The 23,276-nt window shown below is 39.8% G+C and overlaps 1 protein-coding gene across 2 annotated transcripts; it reads left to right on the plus strand.

Moving 5' to 3' along the window:
• Positions 1-384: 384 nt before the first annotated feature.
• LONRF1 (LON peptidase N-terminal domain and ring finger 1) lies at positions 385-17,837 on the plus strand. Of its 2 annotated transcripts, XM_075752102.1 has the most exons (12): positions 385-1,273; positions 6,482-6,600; positions 9,045-9,167; positions 9,775-9,921; positions 10,928-11,165; positions 11,251-11,341; positions 12,146-12,260; positions 12,825-12,946; positions 14,109-14,267; positions 14,384-14,546; positions 14,924-15,076; positions 16,608-17,837. In XM_075752102.1, the coding sequence occupies exons 1-12, from the start codon at positions 649-651 to the stop codon at positions 16,764-16,766; spliced, it is 2,214 nt and encodes a 737-aa protein (XP_075608217.1). In that variant the 5' UTR covers positions 385-648; the 3' UTR covers positions 16,767-17,837. The 2 variants fall into 2 exon arrangements, with proteins under 2 accessions (XP_075608217.1, XP_075608218.1); XM_075752103.1 differs by lacking the exon at positions 14,109-14,267 and having other exon boundaries at positions 513-1,273.
• The last annotated feature ends 5,439 nt before the right edge of the window (positions 17,838-23,276 follow it).

The raw sequence follows: 23,276 nt of genomic DNA on the forward strand, positions 1-23,276 counted from the left end.
CCTCCCCGCCGCGCCCCGCTCTCTCTCGGCCCCGGGGCGGGAAGGGCTGCGCCCAGCGCTGCGCTCCGAGGCGGCGGGCCGTGAGGGGCACCAACGGAACGACACTCCCCCGGCCGCCGGCCGGGCCTTCCCGCACGGGCCCGCCCCCTCCCCGGCCCCCCTCTCCCCCCGCGTGACTGACTCACTCCCTGGCCGCCCGACGCCAGCCCCGCCCTCCCGCCCCGTTACGGCGCGCGCATGGCGCGGTGTTTTGTAACCTCCTTCTCAGCTTGCGCCCTCCTCCTTGCCCCGCCCCTACCGTGGCGTCGCCCGCCGCCAATGGCCAGCCCGCCCGGCGGTCAGCTGACGCAGCGTTTTATGTAAGCCGGCGGGGTGAGGGCGCGCGACGGAGCAGTTTGAAAGGGGGGGCAGTGCTGGGCGCGCGCTGCTGCCTCCTTCTTTTTCTCCTCCTCGCGGGGCGGGGGACCGTGGCCCCGGGCCGCGCGCAGAGACGCGCACGTGACCCCCCCCCCCCGTTCTCCCCCGCCCGTGAGGGTGCCTTCCTTCCTCCTCTTCCCGGCGCCGCCAGTGCCTCAGCGTCGTGCGCGGAGCCGAGCCCGCCGGCCGGAGCGGGAGCGCCACACCCCCCTTGCCGGAGCCGGGCAGCCGATGGCGTTCTCTCCCGTGACCGTGGGCTCGGAGGTGTCGCCGGAGCCGGGCGGTAGCGGGAGCCCGGGCGAAGAGGCGGATGGAGAACGGGAGCTGCTGCCGCGGCCGGGCGAGAGGCTGGTGCCCGGGAACCGCCTGAAGGAAGTGGTGGGCGCGTCCTTGGCGTCGCTGTGCCTCGGCCCCCTCGCCGGACCTCAGCGCCTCGGGACCCTCGTGGACTGCCTGGTGCTGAACTACCGCCTGCGGCAGCGGCTGGGCTGGAGCCGGGACCGCGGGGCCGCGGCGGAGGGCGGGGGCGCGGCCGACGGACCGCTGCGCTGCTGCGGCTGCGGCAGGTTCCTGAGCGAGCCGGTCACCGTCCCGTGCGGGCACACCTACTGCCGCCGCTGTCTCCGGAGGGAGCTGCGAGCCCGCTGCCGCCGCTGCCGGGACTGGCTGTTGCCGGCGGGGGGCACCAGCACGGCCGCTGCCCCGCTGCGGACCAGCGTCGTCCTTAACCAGCTGGCGGAGAAGTGGTTCCCGGGCGAGTGCGAGAGGGCGAGGACGGGGAGCCGGCTGGAGGAGCTGCTGGCCCAGGGCCGCTTCCGAGAGGCTCTGGGCGCCGCCAGCCAGGCTCTGCGAACAGGTAAGGCTGGTGGGGAGCAGAGCAGGTTTTTCCTCCGCCCGGTCCCGCGGGCCCGAGCCGCGGACTGCCGCCTCGCTCCCCGCCCTTGTCCCGGCGGGAGCTCGCCGAGCTGGTAGCGCGGCACGGCAGGCTCGGGGGTCTGGAAGCGTGGCGGGGTAGGGGGGTGTGCGCGCGTTTCCTTCCTGGCCTTCAGCCCCCCTCCCCTACTGCTGAGGGCGTCAGTGGCCGAAATGGACCGACAGAGAACATCCAAAGTTTTCTCGAGTTTTGCTGAGAGGATTCAAGGAACCTCCCCATCGTCTGGTGGAGTGGAGGGACCGATTGCGGGAGGCGTAGCTGTTTGGACCTCAGTTGAGCGTCAAGCCTGGTAGTGGGATACGCTTCAGAGGCATGGAGGAGCGTCCAACATGGGCTGCTTCATGTCTTCCCCCTGACATGCTTTCGTGGGACTTGCTTACAGAAGAGTTTGTGGGCTTTGTTTGGCTTCATATTTAGTAATCACTCTGCACGGACAGGAGAAATTCTGTTGCTGTATTTAACCTTGTTTCCTGAGAGAGACCTATTTTCACAGTCTTAAGTGTCACCAAGACAATTCCCAGCAGGCCGGGCCCAGTTGCATAAGCAGACAGGCATGGAGGGGGACAGGTTGTGTAATGGCAGTGACATCATAGGTGGGTGTGGTTGAAGTTTTATAATATACTGTTGAGAGAGGGTGCAAAGATGGGAGGTAGGGGCATGGTTTTAGACTATCCTATGTTGTTCACACGCAGTATGTCTGGTACCATGAGCGCTTCAGATACAGTCAGTTTTTCAGAGTTTAGCCTTTGTAGAGGGAGTCAAATTTGTGTGATTGATATACCTAGATGGATCCACTGACAGATTCCTTTGATGTTTTTATTCGACTATGGATTTTAACACCTGGTGATTTGTAGGTTCCATTTTCATTTGTGCCATTTTATTTCTGTTCAGAAATTTAGGAATTAATATTTTTACAGATTAAGTGTGTTACGTTTTGTATAGTTGTCTGCAGCGGAGAAAAAACCCAAAGCTTGCATAAGTCTAATCCTTCCAATCTCTTCTGGGGAGATACGTTAGATCTAGTTCCAGAATAAACTGTTTTCAATGCAGATGGGATTAAATCTCAGATACATTTTATATCCCTTTTGGAATCTAATTTAAAGAGGTTCAGTTGTGGCCTTCAATTCTTTGTTATTTGCCCAGGTGTTTCCAAAATGTGGGGTATGGGATAGATGTGACCTGAGAAAGTGGCTGATCTATTTTAAATCTTGGAACTGTAAGAAGCAGACTTTTTTTCTTTGTGTGTTCTGAATGACAGCATTGGCTCATACAAGCCACACAGACATGGAGTCAAAACTCAGTGGCCTTCAGGGTACAAACTGATGGATCCATTATTGATCACAAATGTTTACAGGGGTTCTGTTTCATGTTTCAAGATTGTTTTGAAAGAATAAAAGAGAAAGTTATTTCTATAGTTTCTAGTTTCTTTCTTTTATGGATTCAGCAATACCATTTAGATATCTATGGAGGAAGAATTTTGATTCCTTCTATTGTGAAGCTACATCTTAACTATTCCCAAATTTTAAAACCAGAATTTATCAGATGCGGTGCTTATCCACAATTTTATTATTCCAATTTAGTACATCCACTAGATTTAAGTGCGAGAAGCTCAGTCTGAGATCCTTTGTACAGCTATTTCTTGTGTCTCCAGTCCTGAGAACTATCAATATTTCAATTATGTTCCAAGCATTCTGGTGAAGATACTAAAGAACTTCATGAATCAGAATGCAGAGGTACATTAAATACCAGTTTAGAGCTGTGGGCTCACAACTACAAATTGAGGATGATTTCAGGCTAATAGAGAACTAATTAGGAGCTGCTGGTATACTTTCTGTCTTCCTCCAGGACACGAGTTCTTGAAAACACTTAGAGGTGGAAAAGACATAGTATAACAAACGTATTCATGTTTAAAATCATTCATGCTCTGTTTCAGTGTTTCCTCACTGCTAGTTCATCTCTGTTTCTTTTTAATGCAGATAGAGAGTTAAAAAATATTATAAATGTAAATCTTATGTCTTAAATAAGGCATTAGCACTAAACCATTACTCATTTAGCATCTTTTCATAACTTTCTTACATTGCTTGAAACATCTGAGAGAGAAGTATTTGCCATGGTGCTAAAGTGACTTTTGAAAAACATAAGGAATGTTAACATACATATGGTTAATATAAGTCCTTACATGGGTTGAAATGAAATAGTTTAGTTAAAGGAAGTCTATTGGATTAAAATCCAAGTGCAGGTTGTCTTTAATCAAGTATCCTGAAACACACAGCTAATAGGCTTGAGTTTGGTCTGAATCACAGGGTGTTCCTGCCGGAGTGGGCCTCAGGAGGTCTGTTGACCAATCAATCTCCCCTTCAAAGCACAATAAACAGAGTTCAGAGCAGTTTGCTTAAGGTTTTGTCCAGCTGGATCACTAAAACCTACAAGGATGAAGATTCCACAGCCTTCCTGGGCAACCTGCTCAGAAGTTAATTATCCTCTTAGTGACAAATTTTCTCCTTATTTCAAGTCAGCACTGCCCTTGTTTCAGTTTATAACCATTGTCTCTTGTTCCCATGCACTTCAGTAAAGAATCTTCTAGGTAGCCTCCTCTTGGATTCTGGAAGGCTATTGGGTTCTCCCAAGGCCTTCAGGAATTGTTTTCCACTAAACAAGGCCATTTCTCTCAGCCTCCTCTTGTGGGTTGTGTGTTCCAACCCTTGATCACTGGGGTGACCTTATAGTACTATATTAATAAACACTGTGTCCTGAAGTTTTTCTGCATAGTGCTTGTAATGTGCATATCTCTTCTTTTGAAGAATTTGGTATATTTTTAAGAACCATACAAAAAGCATGCAGGATCAGACCAGAGATGGTCCATTTATTGGTATGCTTATGCTGACAGTAGCCAGGAGCAGATGCCTTGGTAGTAGTATAAAAGAACTCAAAATGAGTGGGGTTTTGTGTCTACACCTTTGTATACTTTCCTATTAATGTAATAATAACTGGTACGCACAGTTCTGCACTGAAAGTACTTGATGTCTTTTTTTATTAAAATGATTTGTCTTTGGATATGCTAGAAGTGAGTGATTTCTTTATTTACAATATATAGGGTTACTGAAATTGAAAATTCAAGTACAAGTGTTACTGCTCTGTTTAGTCTTTGGTCTAAGGATTTGAAATAGTTTTGCATCCTCCCTTTATGTGGCAAACGTTAAAATACATACTGAAACATTGCAAAATGATGTTTTCACAATTACAAAGCCTAGAAATTAAATTATGGTTGCAGAATTGGACATATAAATTTAGATCTTCTGGTTGCGCAAATGTTTAGACTCAATTTGTTTTATTGTTGATCATTCATTGGCAGTGTTTGTGTGTGTTCAGCAGCAGAGTTGGGGTCCCAGTTCCTTGTTGTAGCTCTTTGTTTGATACCAGTTCTATTGGGACCACGCTTTTCTCTTTGAAAAAGAAATGGACAATGTCCACCTGCTGTAGACTTGAACTCCCATTTTTATCTTTGAACTACCCCTCACTCTCTCTCCAGAAAGGAAGGCTAGGGAGTTCCTCAGGTCATCTTCTATGCCTGAAAGTCTGAAAAAGATGAGCTCCCTCTGATCATGTGCAAATAGGTAGCTTATCGGAGAACAAAGACCTGCACTTATTGCTACCTCTGAAGAAAAGAATTTCGTTTAATACTAACTCTGCTGGACACCAAGGAGTCAAATACAACAGAATAAATGGTCTGAAGAGTTTGATCTGAGCTCCCCCTTACTAGGCTATAATAGTCACAAAATGCGAAGCCACAGGCAAGCAGGCTTCAGAGTTGTTCTGCTTGCAGAATTACCTGTTTAAGTTAGGCAATTTCCCAGACTTCTGTTAATACAAACATTTTATTATGTCTACAGTAAAATAAAAAACAAACAAACCAGGTTTGGGAATATTTGTATTTGAAGGGAAACAGTTTCAGCTGTGAAATCTTATGTCAGTTTTGATTTTCTTAACCCTTTCTTTTCCATTAAGGCCTTTTTACATGTAGCATTGTGGATTTAAATACAAAGCAAAATGTTGGAATACATGGAAACATTGACCAGTCTGGCTTTCAAATGTAAAACAAGCTAATGTTAGAAATTATGAAAATTTAAACCAGACATTTCAAATAGACTAAGATAGAATATCAAATTGAAATTATCCCCCCCCCAAGAAAATCTTGTTGAAACAAACTTAATACTAAAATTAAATAGTTCTTTACAGTAGACCAATGTTCGACTTTATGGAATAAAAACCACAGGTGTATTTAAAAAAGTCAAGAGCAAAGCAGTGTGCTGACCTTTTTTTCAAGCAACAGCTACAGTTAGTTGTGTTATGAAAACCACAGTTGTAGTGGCATGGAGATGGGTGTACTTCCCATTTAGAGGCTGCTTTACTAAAAGTGCAAAATGCTGTATGTTGGACATGTGAACTTGTCTTGACTGAACACACACTAATGTTTCCCCATTGCAGAATTTCCATTAATGTAACTCCTTACAACAGGGCTGCCGACTGGTGTTAAAGGCTTTCTGGTATTTGCTATCTCTTTTCAGACCACATAGCAATAAAGCCTACTTCTGGTACTTACCAGATGGATACCATTGTGAAAGTGGCATCTGTATCTCCAGCCATAGTTGGAAGAGGTTGGATGTTATAAAAACAAATGACAGTGTAAAGAAAAACTTCAACGTTTGAAATCAAACTTCATAATGCTTAGACTTTTTAATAAAAGCGCAGTGAATTCCCTGATTTCTGTGGTTTTGAATGGATGTACTGTAAAGCTAAAGTCTATTTAGTCCTCAATTTTTTCTTGTCACAGCAGTACTGAACAATACTTTATTCAGTCAGCCTCAATGTTAGATTTTTTTTAAAAATATATTTTCTTGTTGCTGCAAGATACAATAGAGGGTACAAAATTTGATCTTTAGCTTGAAAGACATGAGCCTGGAATTACTGCCACTTTTATTACCCAAACACTGAGGGGGGTGGAGAATGTACTCAGTAATTTTGAAAGTATGGTACAAAAAAGTATAGTTATGACATATCACTATGAAAGCATACCTAATTAAATTACAGATTTCTGAATTATTAAAAATGTTACTTAATTTTTGTCTTCAGATTCCAGTGACTTGATGCTAAGAATTTACAGAGCTGAGTCATATGTTGGCCTCCAGGAATATAAAACAGCCATAGAAGATCTAAATTTTGTTATTTCTAAAATGCCAAATTGGCCAGAGGTAAGTTAATAGGAACTCTTCATTTTTTCAAAATCTGTGTTTGTTTATAAAACTAATGAATTCTAATTTATACTTGCATCAAGTTAAGAACCGAGGTCAGCTACCTTAAACGTTATCTTGTAAGGCATGCAGAATGCTAAAAGGTATCTTAGAATAGTTGCTTATGAGACAGGCTGCTGATGAGTACAGGAGGTTAGAGTTGATTGACAAATCCACTTGGAACTGTTAATTTAGTTTTCATCCAAAACTTCAGGTATTTTTCATATCACAAGAAATGCTGTCTTTGGATGAAGGATTAAATGCAGTAGAACTGACTTCTTGGGAAGTATTATGAAGTACTTTTATGCTGTCTGTAGTTATTGATTATTTCTTTATAAGAACACTTTTATGTGTTCTCTTAGAAAAGTTATTAAATATTTACAAACTTAACTTCAGCTTAATGTTATTTGACTGGATGGTTGGCTGAAATTGTGCAGCCAGCTTTAATTGCTTGAAAGCAGAATTTCTGAGGCCCATATATTTGGTTGATGTAATTGAGTTTTAAAATTTCTTATGCTATGTACAAGTTTGTCCTTTTAAAGTTCTGCACTTCCCTGAAGTGTTTATACTTTGATTGTATTTCCCAAAGTCAGAGCACTTTAAGCATTATCTCTTCCTTGAGAATATCACATGAGATGAGTGAGCACTCTTGCCAGTCAGGACTAGAATTCTTGGCTCTATGTTAAATCAACATTTCTCTCATAGTTTTTGAGTTTTATTGGTAAAACAGTTTGTTATATAAATAGGACAACACAGTTTTCTTTTCCAAAGGCTACCAAAGAGCCAAAAAATATTTAGTGCAAGCAGTAAATTATTTTGCAGTAGTATTGGCTAAAAAAAATGTAAGCATGTGTTTTGGGCCTTTTTTAGTGGCTCCAGTACTTGGAGTTGGGATAGTTTATAGTGATGTAACCTGTAACAGCTGGGGTTTGGGGTTTTTGTTTATTTGTTAATTTTTATTAAGATAAGGATACTTCGCTGTTTTAGTTTGGAAAGTTTTTCTTCAAAAAGCCTGAAAAAACTCAGTGGGAACTGAGCTTTACAAATAGTGCAGGCAGCTGGGGAGTCACTGGCCTTCAGATCTGTAAGATAACTGCATATTGCAGGGCTGTCTAAACTCTGAGCACAGCAGGAGCAGCAAGATCTTGCCACACAAGGGGAAATAGCTGCTGCTGTCTTGATCTCTTCTGTGTTCAGTTCCATGGCTACTGTAAATTCAGAGAGCATCCTGCTTTTCACCTCTCAGCATTGGTAGTACTGTACTTTTTTCTGTATGTTTGGAAAGAAACCTTACTTCACTTAACTGAGCTTGGTTTGATGGATTCCTCTAACAATTCTTATCTCTGTAGCAAAGTAAACTGTCTGTAAGAGGAAGATTAGCATACTTTCCTTCTTCAGGAAACGCCTAAATGAAATTGCTCAAATCCATCAAAGGTGATGCATGCCCTCATCTGACAGTCTTGTTTAACAGACTCTACTGTTACTGGCAGTCATTCCGTAGAATCAGCACTCTGGGTTTTGGGATTTTGGGGTTTGGGGTTTTTGTTGGGTGGGTTTGTTTTGTGGTTGTTTTTTTTTTTAAATTCAGTTTTTTGGCCCATTATCCAAAATCTTATATACAACTAGATGTTGTTTTATCTAAGTTTTGTTATATAACTTGTTTTTATCTAACTTGTATTTATATTACTGCAAATGCAACTTTTTAAAATTGAGATGTCGGATAAGGGACTTCTTAGTGCCAACGTCATATAGTTATAGGCAGGTTCAGCAAAATTCAGTAGTTTTTTCTCCCCTTTTTTATAGTAAACAAATACTTTTTTTCCCTACCTGCTGTCTAGTGTTCAAGAACAAAATATAGTTGGAGGAAGCAATTCCAAAAATGCATTGCTTTGTGTTAAGAATATAGATTAAGATGTACGTAAGGGATGTATGGTTGTGTGGATCGTTTTCTTTGTAGTTACCCTTCTCCTGGAGGCTGGAACCGTAAAGCTTTTTAATGAAACAAAGGGCAAAACCAGTATCCTGTAAGCTGTTGTATGAGGTTATGTAATAATTTGCATTTCATGTCCCTCTTCTTCCCCTCCAAAGGCTCGCAGAAAGGGAAGATTAAAGCTTTTTGTGAATTCAGCAGTAGTCAGATTTTTAACCCTTCATGTAAGCCAAAACAAATTAACTGGAGGGAGACTAATGCCAGCCTATCTCATGATTCTTTTCAAATGCTGTAGGGGATGTACGTTAGACAAGGCATATAGATCATCCATGCTGTGCACAGCTGAACTTTGTTAAAGAGCTACATTCTTTTTTTTGTTGAGAGTTCTGTTTCTAACTCTGATGTAATGCCTGTAAGCTGAATACTGCAGTTCTATATGCTCTCTAGAAGTGTCTTGATGGTATCTGTTTTTCAGGTCTACTTCCAGAAAGGAAAAGTGCTGCAAGACTCTGGCTTTGTAGGTGATGCCTTACAACTGTTTCTACAGTGCTTAGCCCTTGATGAGGACTTTCTTCCAGCCAAGCTAGAAGTAGAAAGGGTAATTTATTTATGAAACTGGATTACTATCTCTGACTTGGTTCCTTTATAAAGCTTCCATTATAGTAGACTTTGAGCATCTAAAAATCTTCAGTACATACAGAGAAGGTTCAGGTAGCAGATTAGCTCCTTTCAAGATATATCATACTATGTTGAAGAGATAATCCTAACATACAACTTTTAAGTACACATTTCAAAGTACCTATGCTTCTGAAGTTACTAAATGAAAATCTAGAAAACTGGAAAGCAGGCAGCAAGTTAAATATTCTATGTTGAACTCTTTTGTGCCCAGAGCACAACATTTTTTCTTTGTTAATAAAAAGTTACATTGAAAAACTGCATGATAATGAATTGTAATGTCTAACTCTGTTCAAAGAGCTCACTCACTTGTAGTGGAAAAGGTTTCTAGATAAATTTCTTTAGTAATATAGATATGTAGATTTATACTTGTTCTCAACTGATCTTTCCCAGTTGCTGCTTAGATAAAGCTCTATTTATGAGGATAACTTCATATAGATTAAATTCTTATTTTTAGTATGTAGTTTTATGGAAAAGGATCTAGACATAGCTTTATTATTGTTATGAACATTTAGCTGTTTGTTTTCTAGACATTGTGTGATGTGCTGTCACCAGAGAAGTTAGGAGAGAGTCTGAAGGAATCTGCTTGGAATTCACCACATATTCGAAATAAACCTTTTATACTTGGTTCTGAGGCGACTGAATCTTACTGCAACTTACAGCTTTGTCCTGAGCAGGTAATAAAAGCTATAGGATAACTTTTCTCTTTTGCTGATATGCAAACATCAGATGTTCCGATATCTTTCTTTATCATACTTACTTTCCAGCCTAAATGCTGACTTTCTGTAATTGGCTAAATTAGAAGAAAAGAACTGTGGGTTTGGGAGTAATGTATTTTCATTGGGAGCGTTAAGACCCCTCATTCTAGTGAACAACTTATTAGAAGGTACTGAGATTTCATATTAGTGACTTCAAAATAGAGAGAAATACAGTCTTTCTTCTCTTTGAAGCGGATGAAGATTTTTAAATTGTTAATACTAAGCAAATTTGAATACTGTCTTGATATATCAAATTCCCCTAGTTAATTAATGAACTAACTGTGGGTATGTCCTGGTTTTAGCTGAGATAAAGTTAATTTTCTTCCTAGCAGCTGGTATAGTGGTGTGTTTGGGATTTAGGATGAGAATAACGTTGATAACACGCTGATGTTTTAGTTGTCGTCAAGCAGTCAGGGCCTTTTCAGCTTCTTATACTGCCCTGCCAATGAGAAGGTGGGGGGTGCCCAAGAAGCTGGGAGGGGACACAGCCAGCGCAGCTGACTGAAACTGACCAAAGGGATATTCCATACCATGTGTCATGTTCCATATATAACTGAGGGGTGGGCCAGGAGGCGGTTCAGCTCAAGAACTAGCTGAGCGTTGGTTTCAGGTGGTAAGCAATTGTGCTGTGCATCACTTGTTTTGTATATCTTTTTATCATTATTATTATTAGTCTCTTCTAGAGACTGTCTTTATCTCAACCCACAATTTTTACTTTTTTTTTCTTTTTTTTTTTCCTTTTTGATTCCCCTATACCAATGGGAGGAGGGGTGTGAGCGAATGGTTGTGTGGTTGTTTTAGCTACCTGCCTGGTTAAATCACAAAAGGGTATCAGTTTGACTTGTATATCTTTGCATGTTCACATTTTACATGCTTAGATTTGTGTTACTTTTTAAGTACAGTTCAGTTCATCTTATTATTATAGAGTTTAGGAGGATCAGAGGTACTGGAACCTGTCAGTGGAAGCTTAAATCGTGCACAGTCTGCCCATGCTCTTAACTCAGCAAAAGACCTTGCCAAGGAAGATGGCTTAAAGAGAGTGTCTTCTGAACCCCTTCTCTCTGGCCAAGTAAAAGGTGCTTTGTTGAAAAGAAAGCTCTCCTTTTCAGAACAGGATATGGTTGCATGTGAAGATGGAAGAAACAAACACAAAAAGCAAGGAGGTAAACAGTCACTTACTTTGAAATGTAAAGCATATACTGTCTTGTGCCTTTCTTTGAAGGAGTATTTTGTCTTGCTTTTCCTTAGAAAGTACAAAAAGGGACATGACACTGGCTTTTGGAATAATACCAGGGGATTTGATTGATGTATCAGATTTTGAGTGCTCTCTATGTATGAGGTAAGATTTCCTCCTTGATTCGATATTTCCGTGTTAGATGCTTGGCCACATATCTGTTACACATATAAGTACCTCAATTTATAGGTTGTGATGAGTTCTGATATAAGTCAGTAATTTTCAGTCTTCCTCTGTCCCTGCAGTTAAATGCTTATTTAAATGTGTTACTTGCTATAGTGCTATATAACACAGTATTATTTTAATCAAGCTGCCTTTTAAATTAAACTTTTTAACTAGCAAGGTAAAAAGGACAGGTTCTTTTGAGGTTAAGTATTAGAGGGTTTTTTTTCAGTCAGTAAAACTATTTAACTTTTCTAAGCATTAGCCTTCCCAAAATAAGTATTGCCTGTGAACCTCATTATTTGTCTAGGACATATAGATACTTCAGAATGTTAGCCTACTTAAATGTAGCTGATGTATTAAAAACCTCTAATTGAGTCATCTTGGTTTTCAGAATAAATACCTTAAAACATATGGTGTATACTAAACTGTCCATAGCTATGTTACTAGTATGTAATACTAATATTATAACAACTTAGCTCCTCAAAAAATCACTTAATTTTGTGTGTTCTGAATGTCTATGTAGTGAGACCAAAATCTTTATACATTGGGATAAATGTTTAGATATTTAGAGTGTTGAAATGTGTCCAGATTCATCAGAAAACGCTAAAAAGGAGTAATGCAGTGGGAAACAGAAACAAACTCTGGTGTAGGGGAAAAAGTAGAATAAGGAGTTATGGGATTAATTTTCTCTGCCTTGTTACGCACATTTGCCATGGTATCTAACTTTTAATAACTTTGTTTCAGGCTATTCTTTGAGCCAGTGACAACCCCTTGTGGACATACTTTTTGCAAAGGTTGCTTGGAACGGTGTTTAGACCATGCTCCTCAGTGTCCACTCTGTAAGGAGAGTTTGAAAGAGGTACTGTTTCTCAGTAGAGCTCACAAACACAAATACTGTATCATTTTAAAGACTATTTCACTTAAACACAACAACTTGGATTCATTTGGGTTGTGGATTTCTGCTAGAAAGGAAAAACTTCAATACAAGTTGATTAAGTTTCCCTCAGGGTCTTAGAAGGTTTATGTTTCTGTGACCATCTACTTTATTGTGTAATTAAATCTTGAGTAAACTTTGGTAACTATTCAGTAAAACCTCTCTGTGATTTCTATACACTTTCCTTATTTGTATGGTTGTATAACCTGGGAAATCAATGCTGTCTCTGTTAAGCATAGAAATACAGTGTTAGACACTGAAGTTGTCAGACACCAAGAACTAAAATAGAGAATCTATTTTCAAGTATTAGAGTAACATTAGATGTTACGTACTGAAACATAAGAACCTCAGCACTGTAAGTTTTCATGGGTTTAAATCTAATTTATGACACATTTTGTATATCATGGCTTTAAATAAAAGCTGCATTTTCTCAAGTCTTTTGTTAATATATATGAAAAGAAATATTAACATTTTTTAAATTGCTTACAGTACCTTGCAAGCAGAAAATACAGCATCACAGAACTGCTGGAGGAATTAATAATGAAATATTTGGCTGATGAATTACATGAGAGAAAAAGAATTCATGCTGAAGAAACAGCTGAACACTCAAAGTAAGTTTGCTGTCTTTTATCTAGAAAACTTGAGAGATGAGTATGGAAAAACTTTTTAGAAATGTTTTATAATTTTTGTGGTTATTAATAATGGCACATTATGGATGCAAGAAGGAGTATAAAGACATGTTAATTTGTCTTAAATGTGTATTTCATAAAATTAACTACTCTGGAAATAAAAAAAAATCACACTTTGATAGTAGTAATGTGAGGCTCTTAAATTCTCTACAAAATGCATTTGCCTTTCTCTTTCTCTTTCTGTGTGCACTGTTGTGGAGCTTCAGTTTTAGCTTTGCTGCTGTTAATGGAATTGTCCTCCTGAGAGACTGCAGCCAACACAGATACTTGAATTTCTTTCAAAGCAATTCATGTTAGACATTAATTGTATAAAGGTAGATGTGATGGAAAGAAATCGTTGGGATTTCTTTTGTAATCTTGATGTTTATCTGTAGTAGTATCTTCAGATAGATAAAGCATCAGGTACTTGTAGATAGGAATGTTGGAAAACTATTTAAAACTATAGCTCATGCAACTTACATAACAGAATCAATACATTAGAATTATGTTTTATAGTCTGAAAGGTATTAAAATTAAATACCTGGTAATGTTTTAATGCTAACTCATTTGTATCAACTGTACATACTTGATAAAATAGCATGTTTTTCAGTTAGGCCTGCTGAGGCATATTGCGAGGTAAAAATTATACCCTGGTTTGCATCTTGTCATCTGGAGTCTGTCACTGAAAATAAGCTAAATAGTGACCTAGCTACTATGTAGTTACTGCAACATCTTTCTAGTTCCAGGAAAACTGTGACTCTGAAGGCATAATGGTTTGTATGGCTCAAACTAAAACAAAAAGGAAAAAATAACTAAACCTCTGTCCTCAAAGCAAACCCCTTCATTTACTGACTAGATACTAACTAGATAACTATGATGTTTACTGTCCACTATGTATTCAAATCTTTACATAGGTATTCAGTCACTGTTATTAGTATGTATGTTTATTGTAGATGAAAGTTATTATGATGTGCTTATTATTAAACTTTGAAAAGAGTGCTTTATGACCTCAAATATAGCAGACATACTGAAAAAATGTATTGTCTCGGGTAGTTCAGTGACTTGATTTTTAAAGCCACATATTTCTTCTGATGTTCTCTTGAAGCTTGACCAAGAATGTTCCAATGTTTGTTTGCACTATGGCATATCCTACTGTGCCTTGCCCTCTACATGTGTTTGAGCCAAGATACAGACTAATGATTCGCAGAAGTATGGAAACTGGGACTAAACAGTTTGGGATGTGTATAAGCGATTCTCAAAATGGGTAGGTTTACATCCTGACTTTAAGCTTCTCATACATTTTTTTTTTTTTTTTTTAATTATAAAGAAGTGTCCTTTCTGAAGTGTGTAATTGCGTTACTGACAAGGTCTGTTTTCTAGCTTTGCAGATTATGGATGCATGCTGCAAATTAGGAATGTTCATTTTCTACCTGATGGACGGTCTGTTGTTGATACAGTTGGTGGAAAGAGATTTAGAGTTTTACGGAGAGGGATGAAAGATGGTTATTGCACTGCAGACATCGAATATTTGGAAGATGTTAAGGTATCCAGAATGCTGTATAAATACTCACTAGTATTAATATCTGAAGATTTTTGCTTGATTTGTTCGTGAGAGCTCTGTTTCAGCTTTTTAGGTCCCTAGACAACTGGAAGATTCAGTGCCAGCACATGGAAGAAATGGAAGTTAGCTTAATTTTTTAAATTATTGTTATCATAAAGCAACAAAGAAAAACTATGGGTTTTGTTCGAACAATAGATTGAAGCTATAACTTTTTAAAATATCACAGGACTTCAAGGTTTAGGAGAATGCAAGAAATGTATCTAAATATAGTTGAAATTAAACTAAATAATTTAAAAAAAATCAAACACCTTAATTGTTTCTCTATCTATAATGATATTTTCATTACATTCCTCCTATAGGTTGCTGATGAAGAGCAACTAAAGAAACTGAGAGAACTTCACAATTTTGTTTACAATCAGGCCTGCAGTTGGTTCCAAAATTTAAGAAACAAATTTCGCACTCAAATTCTTCAGCACTTTGGGCCAATGCCTGACAGGGAGGAAAATATACAGGTGAGACATCATTTAATATCAATTATTAGGGGCTTATTTCTAAAAAATAAAACCCCTTTTAACAACTGCTAAACACTAAAAGAAGAAAAAAAACACTTTTTTCCCAACTTTGAAGGCATAAGGCTTGCATCTTGTTTGTCTTATGATGAGCAACAAAAGGCAATTCTGTCACTGTTCAACAGTTTTTGCGGGAAAGGATGATACGCTGCTGTGGAGATAAAACTAGTAAACTGAGAACACAAGTTCTCAGTTCCAGTAGCATTTTAAACTGTTGGTTTGTGTAAAGCTGTTAGAATTAAAATGGGAAGTAATGTATTTTCTCTGTGACACATGCAGGTAGTAATCTTTGCCAAAGAGGTAATCACAAATGACACTTTCTTCCTTTCTGAGTGCCATAAACTGCTGCAGCTGCTATGCTGCTATATTTGACAAACGTTGCTTAAGAAACTAACTGCAGCAATCTATTTTAATGGTTATTATAAACATTTAATGAAGGTTGGTGAGATCCTGAGAGAGCGAAGGCTGGAGAAAAGTAACATTTAAAAATACGTAAAATTGGCTTTCAAAGTGGAATTACATATGAAGTGGGATCTTATGAAAGCCTGTCCCTCACCCATCTGCTACATGCTTCTATGACGCTATATTAATGCATCTGGGAGGACTGTAGTTGCTGTGGAGGCCTGTGCGTGAATTCAGAAATGATTTTAGAACAGTTTAGTGAAAAAACAGATTTAAAACAACATGCTAGGAAAGAGGAGTAAGTGTGCAAACCCAGGATAAGTAGCAGGGCAGCGATGCTGTGGGTATGTACCTGAGATTTATAATAGAACACAAATGTGTCAGCCATGTGATCCAAATGCAAGGGAAGAAATGTCACCCTGGAGTGTACCACTACCAGTAATATTTTTGCAAGTCATTTGAGGTAATTAATCATCTCTGCAGTGACAGGACCTCTGCTGAGGAGTGTTATGTCCGGTTCTCGACATGACATCTAAGGCTTGGTGTAGAGAACTGAATAAGGTACAGGAAAAAGTTACAGAGTATGTTTTATCAACTTAGAAGATGCTGATTAAGTAGTTCTGCTCTGTCTAGGAGGTAATGAGAGGGCGTGGAATTGGGAGGTGATAGAGGAGTCCTTCAAATATAACAAAGACAATGAAATGAAAGCATTAGGCTTCAAGAATATTCAAGCCGCAAGAATAGCATGATAGGTAATGGATTTAGTTTTTAATCAGGGAGCTTTGTTATTAGGTGACTGTCCTACACTTTGCCATCTTTTCCCAAGGGAGCTATGAGCTTCCTTTGTTGTCTTAAAAATAATTGCTTTATCAAGCTTAGTTTAAGTGTACTTTATTTGACCGCTCAGTTGAGATCCCTTCAGAACCCTTCGAATCTCATGGATCTGGAATTCTGTAATTAGTGTCAAACTTTAAACTAGTCTTTGTCATTGACAGCTCTGTCTTTTGATGTCTTCGTGTTAGTCAACTATACTACATTGGTTATGGGTAACCAACTTAACTTTTATTTTCAGGCAATGCCCAATGGTCCTGCTTGGTGTTGGTGGCTTCTGGCTGTTCTCCCAGTAGACCCCAGATATCAGCTGTCAGTTCTCTCCATGATGTCTTTAAAAGACCGTCTGATAAAAATCCAACATATACTCACATATTTTTCTAGAGACCAGTCCAAGTGACTAACCACCTGGGTCTTCCTGAAAAGTTACTCCATTCTGGTTGTAGTAGCAGCTGGAATTTTTGCTGCCTTTGCACATCTAGCGCTGGTTTGAGAAGTGTAATGGAACTGCTTTTTCTCTCTCCTCCCCACCCTCCCGACTTCCTGAACCACGTGGTTCTTTGAATGCACACTTGCCTCAACTATGAGAGAAGACCACTGATGATTGCACAAAGTCAACCCAGCTAGATATGTTTTTCACGTTACCTACGTTACTATTTGCACTATGTAGAAGAGAACCTTTCTGAGACTTGATCATTTTAGCCACTGACTCTTTAAAGCTGTGGGAATTGGATGACTTAAGGCTGACAGTCCAAGTTTACAACATTGAGGAGGTATTAAAGGTTTTGCAAATGTTTGCCTCATACAACTGTTCTTTTGCTGTTTGCACAAATATTTGAAATATAGTATTGAATGTCACTGTTGGATATTACTACTCTTGTTGAATTATCTTGACCATGAATATGGCAGAGATTTTAAGTTACCTTGTAAATGTATGCATCACAAAACAGGTGACATTATGAACTGTATGCTGAACTGAGAGCCAATTTTAAGGAACAAATGCAAAAAAAGGTACTTCTGTCTAAAAATACTTAAACTGTGAATATGGTTTACATACCTAGGCCTGTACATGTTAGAGGAAGCTGAAAACTAAATGCTAGTACTGGGCTTTTCAGGCTGGCTGTTCTTCCAGAGCACGCACCTAATTTATATAGCTTAGAAGAAGAAATCTTAGAGCGTGCGTGTGTGTATTGGGGATTGTGCATCCAGGATTTAAAAGCTTAAAGTTTTATTTGAACTTTTTAAGTTGGTGCAAATGTGAGTTCTATGCCTTATTCATATGGATAGTAGAGCACACTGCAGTGGCAAGGTTAGCATCATGCTGCCAATAGGTACTTTTTGTAATTAAAGGTTTGCATATTTGTGAATATGTCTGATACTGGCTTTCTTGTATGTAAATCATTTGTAAAATATTTCTTAAATCTTGCTTTTGCTAATATATTTAATTTTCAATAAAAGCTAAAAGTTTGTATATTTTTAACTTTATCAAAACCTACAAATCACTTCCATGTGCTTCTATTCTGGGATCTTAAGTAAATCCAGAAGCAGCTGTTTAACCTACATCAAGGTTGTGGGCACTTCATGACGTAATTGGTATGTACCTAATCTGTTTCTGATTACAGTACCTGTCTCTGATTATTGGTCAGACAAGTGTTTTGCTGGTGTCCTGCTTTTGTATGTACTTTGTTTAAATTAAGGTAATTTGTTTAAATTAAGGTGGTTTCAGGTATGAAGTTTGCATTTCACAAAACTTAAATGTTGTGGGAAACTGTTCTAGCAGAACAGTCAGGTATTTCAGACTTGCTAATCAGATGCTCTGGCCGCCTTCTCTTCTGGAGTTTAAGGCTTGAGATATTACAGGAACCCAAAATCTGCTGGATCATTTTTAATGTGGGCTTCTGCCTAGGACAAATTTCCCCTTTCTTGTATGAATAAAGTCTTGAATTAATATTTGGAAAGCTTTATTTGTGTAATAAAAAAAGAGGAGATCCCCTATTTCTCTACTTCAGTATCTTATAACCTTAGAAACTTAATCTTTTTATCACCATGATCTTAAGAATGCAGGAGACAGGTTTTAGTTTTTTTTTTTCTTGACAGGAAAAAGTCCCTGTAGCCAGGCTTGAAATACCCAAATAATCTAGTGGTAATTTTTTTTTCTTGCCAAGAGCTTCAGTTTTGAAATTGAGTATTCCCTAGTGTGCTGGAAGATGTGGCTTCTAGGTGTTTTTATACATTCCCATGACTTTTTAATAAAATAAAAATTCAGATAAAGTGTCAGTTGGCTTGCACTGTCCGTGCATGTGTCGGTTCTACTTCTGGAATTGTAAACCATGTAAGAGAAAACTTTATTAAAAAGAAATAGCAACAACAACAAAAGCAAAGTTACTGTGATTACACATGCTGCATTAAGACTGATCGTAAGTACTACTCTTCAGTAACTCTTCCATGCACGTGATCATTGTAGGTGCTGTTGGGAATGATGTGAAATTGAGAATGGGGAGAAAAGATGTTCAAGAGGATTTTTAAGTCAGAATTTTTTCAAGTGGCTGTTTTGTGGACCAGCTTTTGTCACTTTGGGACAGAACAAGCTCACCTGAATGTTGTCATAGACCTTTCAGTAAATACCTTGAAGAAAGATACCAACACTGTACTTTGTATGTAGTGGTTTCAATTTGGGGAGTACTTCCTTATCCTTTTGATTTTTTTTAATTTCCCCCCCTTGACACACAGCAAATGTTCTTTATCAAATGATAAAACAGCAATAAAGACCAAGTTTGATCAACTTAGATTATTATCATAAAGTTTACAATCGATGTAATTAAGCTTGAGCAGAATGTGAGCAAGGGAAAAGGGGAAAGCTCCCTTGCTGTGTAGGCAGGGTACGACACTGATAATGATTAGTCTTACCTGATGATGAGCAACAGTCAGGGAAACTGTCACGTCTTACGTCCTCTGTCCCAACACAAGGATGTCTCCTTTGCCAGGCAGCACCCATGGAACCAGCCATCGAGAGCTACCCCAAGTCAGTGTTGGGGCACCTTATTTATGGGATTGGGTCTTCCCTGATCAGTCACATGATGGACAAGTTGATGCAGACGTGTTCTTTATATAAAGAAAACTAGATGTGTCCCATAAGATTGGTGATCTGTAAACAGCTATGCAATACATGGGGTGTGCATGTATGTTAATATGAGAAAGGTCAGACTTCACTACAAGGGACTGGAGTCACTGCACTGAGAAGCATCTGTCCAGAACTGATGTGTGTTTTTCAAATCTTTCTGGCAAGGACTGCTTCTCAGTTTTGCTAAATTGCGGCCAGAGTTCTCACTGAAATTCTTAATTCATGGTTAATGCTCACCTCTAGTCTCTTTACCCTAAATTACTCTTACCAAATGTTATTTCTTGTAACAACTTGGTGCCCTGGGTGAGAAAGTATCTTTAAGGACAATGTGCAAAGATGGCTGCAAGATATGCTGGTGGGGGTGGCTATGAAACTTGAAGTGATGCTAGAACGTGAGTAGGGAGAAAAGTTTGCTCTGAACCCCATGAAAGATTAAGCCAGATTCAAACATTGTTAGAGGCTTTACAAGACTTGGAAGGAGAGTGTGCTCATCTTTTTGGGTTTCCAAGTCATCTAACCCATGCCTTTGATAGTTCCCAGAAAGAATGGATGAAATTTTGGCTTTGAGCAGGTTTCCAGGAGGAGTAGACAAACCACAACTGCCTGGCCTGCACCTGACCAAGTTTGAGATGTTGCTCTTTCAGAACTGACTGCAGAAACCTGGCTGTCTGCAAATGGATTTCTAATGGGAAGAAGGTTGTTCCAGTTAGTGAGTAGATGTGAGATACCTCTTTAAGGATTATTGTATCCATGCCACTCAGTAGCACACTGAAATCTGTCCATTATTCTCTCATTTATGGGCTTTTCTACAATTTAAAAAAAAGCTGTAAAATGTTTAATGCTAGGATGTAACTTATTCTAAAGTTATTCTATTTGTTTACCAAAACAAAGCAAAATAAAGAGTCCACTGAGTTTTGAGCCTCGATTCCAGTGAAGTTATATTTTCCTGGATGCTCATGACTGCGACTGCTTTTACAAGCAAAGGCCAATAGCAGGATTTCACCGTGGATTTAAACCCATAATTGCACTAGTGATAGCACAAGTGATGTAGTTTAAATGCAGTCAGGAGTGCCTATGAGGATGTAGCAGGCTCTCTAGGACAAAAAGGTGTGAATGGCAGAGAGAAAAGGTGGTAAAGAGTCTTTATACTTCTAGTTGAGAGGATTTGGTTTGTTTGGAAGAATGTCCTATACTGGAAATACCTTTTTAAAGCAGACAGATTATGAACCTGTACTAGCTAGGAAGCTGGCCAGTTTACTAGATGTTTATGTGTGTTAGAAAAGGGAAATAATGTAATGGAAAACTGAGGACAGGGAGCTGTGTTGTCATAGGACAAATACAGTCACTTTCCAATCCCAACAGAAATTCTCTGGAGCCTGGCATCTTAAACTACTTAATTATATCATCTATTTGTGTGAGTATTGGTTCCTTGCATTCAAGAGCTTTCTGGTCTTGCAGCTAGGAATGTTTTTCTCAGCATAAAGAGCTGTACAAGATGCTTGGCAAAGTGGGCTAGCTTCTCCCCAGTGCTGCTCCAAGGTGGTGGTGGTTGTCTGGGGGTTTCTTTTGTTCCTTGTTTTTCCTTTCCTTTTTCCCTCCTTTTGCGTCAGACCTTACTTGGCTCTGACTGCAGGCTACTTGTGGTGGCAGCCACAGCCCATCCTCTTCCCGTGCTGGTTTAACGGCTCTGTTTACCTCACGTTTCAGCCCATTGCTGGATGAAATCCCGGTATGGCAGAAGCGCCGAGTTTCCCTAAGACAGTCTTCTCTCTGGAAAGCTCTGTCCTTGAAAAGAGTTGAACTTGATGCTTGATATTCTCAAGCATTTGTAGCATTTGTTGAGCTTTGGGTGACTTGTTTGCTGTATGATATTTCTGTCAAGACATCCTCCTACTGGTGATGACATCTGTCATCAGGAGGGTAGAGAGAGACAAAAGCTGTTAGAGTTAATTCTTTTACCAAGTTCCATGCAAATACATCTTCATTCCTTCTTCCAGAAGTTTTGAATTTTGCCTTCTGGGGGAAAAACAAATCTGTCTTCTCCAAGTCGAAGATCTTGTTTACACTCAGGGCACAGTCACTCCTTCGGAAAGCTCCCAGTCTGGCTGAACTGATATTTCAGAGTCATCATCGTTTCTGTACTGAGGACAGCTAGTTGCTTAAGGATCTGCCAAAGGCCTGCTACAAGACTCCTGTGGCAGAAACCCAGAGCTGAAGAGGCAGCCGCAGCATTGCTGGGGTCCAACCCCTCTTGCACTTACTTAAGGAAACATTGAAACAGGGGAAGGGTGAAATTAAGATCTTCCCTTCCTGCAGCAATCTGCAGGCCTGTGGTGGTTAAAGCATTCTCTAAGAACTAAGGGAAAAGTTTTTATCCCTTCCCCCCAGTAGAGCGAGGATTAAATTGCTTAGAACCTGGGTGACTTGTAGCCTGTAGAGTGCAGATTGTTTTGAGTGAACAGGCATGCTTGGAGATCCTGGCTGGAACACTGACTTTGTGTATCCTGATGAGGCTTCAGTGAGTAAGAGACTGTTCTGCCCTGTCAGGATCTAAAATGCTTCTGCAAAAGCACAACAGCAGATGCTTAAGTGGCTTTAGGGTCCCTCTTGCTCAAGTAGCCATTGCACAGCAGCTCTGAGGAGTTGTGGATGCAAACCCTTAGATCTGACATGGAACAGGAATTTGGGAACTGGGACTGCAACCCAGCTTTAGAGGTACTTAAGCTCTGTGGGAAATTCAGGGTTGGTGTTTGGTGGTTTTTTTTTTTTTAAATCAACCTTCTTTGAAACTTTAAGGTTCTCCTCTTGTACATATCTTGAAACAAGTCTTGATTGTTCAAACAACCTTTACACCTTATTTTTGTCTGAGCCCAGAAACTGAGCGTTCTCATGCGTAAGCTTTTGGAAGTTTGGAAGAGGGAAGCATGCTGTGGAAATGCATGACATGCCTACTGCAATGTGATCCACATGCAGTGCAGCAGGCACCTCTGATTTGATTTTAAAACGTGGCTCCAGATTTCTGACACTATTTCACAATTACGTTGCATTGCTAAAGAACTTTGGGGCTGTGAGAAAAGGTTCAAATGCCCACTCTAGTGGGGGAACAGTCATGATTTTTGAGCGTGAATTACTTTAATAGCTTTCAAAACAAAAGGCTTCAAAACCGAGGAGTGCCTTAATGCCATCCCCAAGAAGTCTAGATCACATCCTCTGAGGCCTCCAATCCATTTTTACAAGTCCCCTTGGGCAGGGGATATTAAACCCATGCCTTCAGGGTCCTGTATAGCTGCTTCAACCTTTGAACTGTGCATGGAGGACAACTCAGTGGGACCTGTGACTGACTGGTTTTCCCCTCATTTTGAAAGAATGGGTTTTTTTGGAAATGAAATGATGTTATAGAGGCTGAACACCAGGTGGCACTCACCTGTACCTGAAGCAGTGTAGGATGTAAAACAAGTCCTGCCCTCAGCACTTCCTTCTACTACATCTAAACAGCTCCTGGCAGATATCTTTAAAGAACAGATACTGTTAAGCAGGTAACTGCTAATTAGGACATGATCTAATCCAGGGTCCTAGGTTCTTAAAAATTAGATTTTTGTTACAAATATTCCAACTCAATTTAAAAAAATGCAAATAAATTTCAGTAACCCCTCTATGAAATACTTTTTGTAAAGATAAAAGCACTTTTTATTTAAGAATTTGTTTTTAAAATTGGACAAAATAAGCAAATGCTACAGAAGCAATTTCTGGTTGAAGAAATTCTCAGGTTATTGGATCAATGTAGCAGTT

This window comes from Balearica regulorum, chromosome 4, assembly GCF_011004875.1.
Source record: "Balearica regulorum gibbericeps isolate bBalReg1 chromosome 4, bBalReg1.pri, whole genome shotgun sequence".
Taxonomy (NCBI): Eukaryota; Metazoa; Chordata; class Aves; order Gruiformes; family Gruidae; genus Balearica; species Balearica regulorum.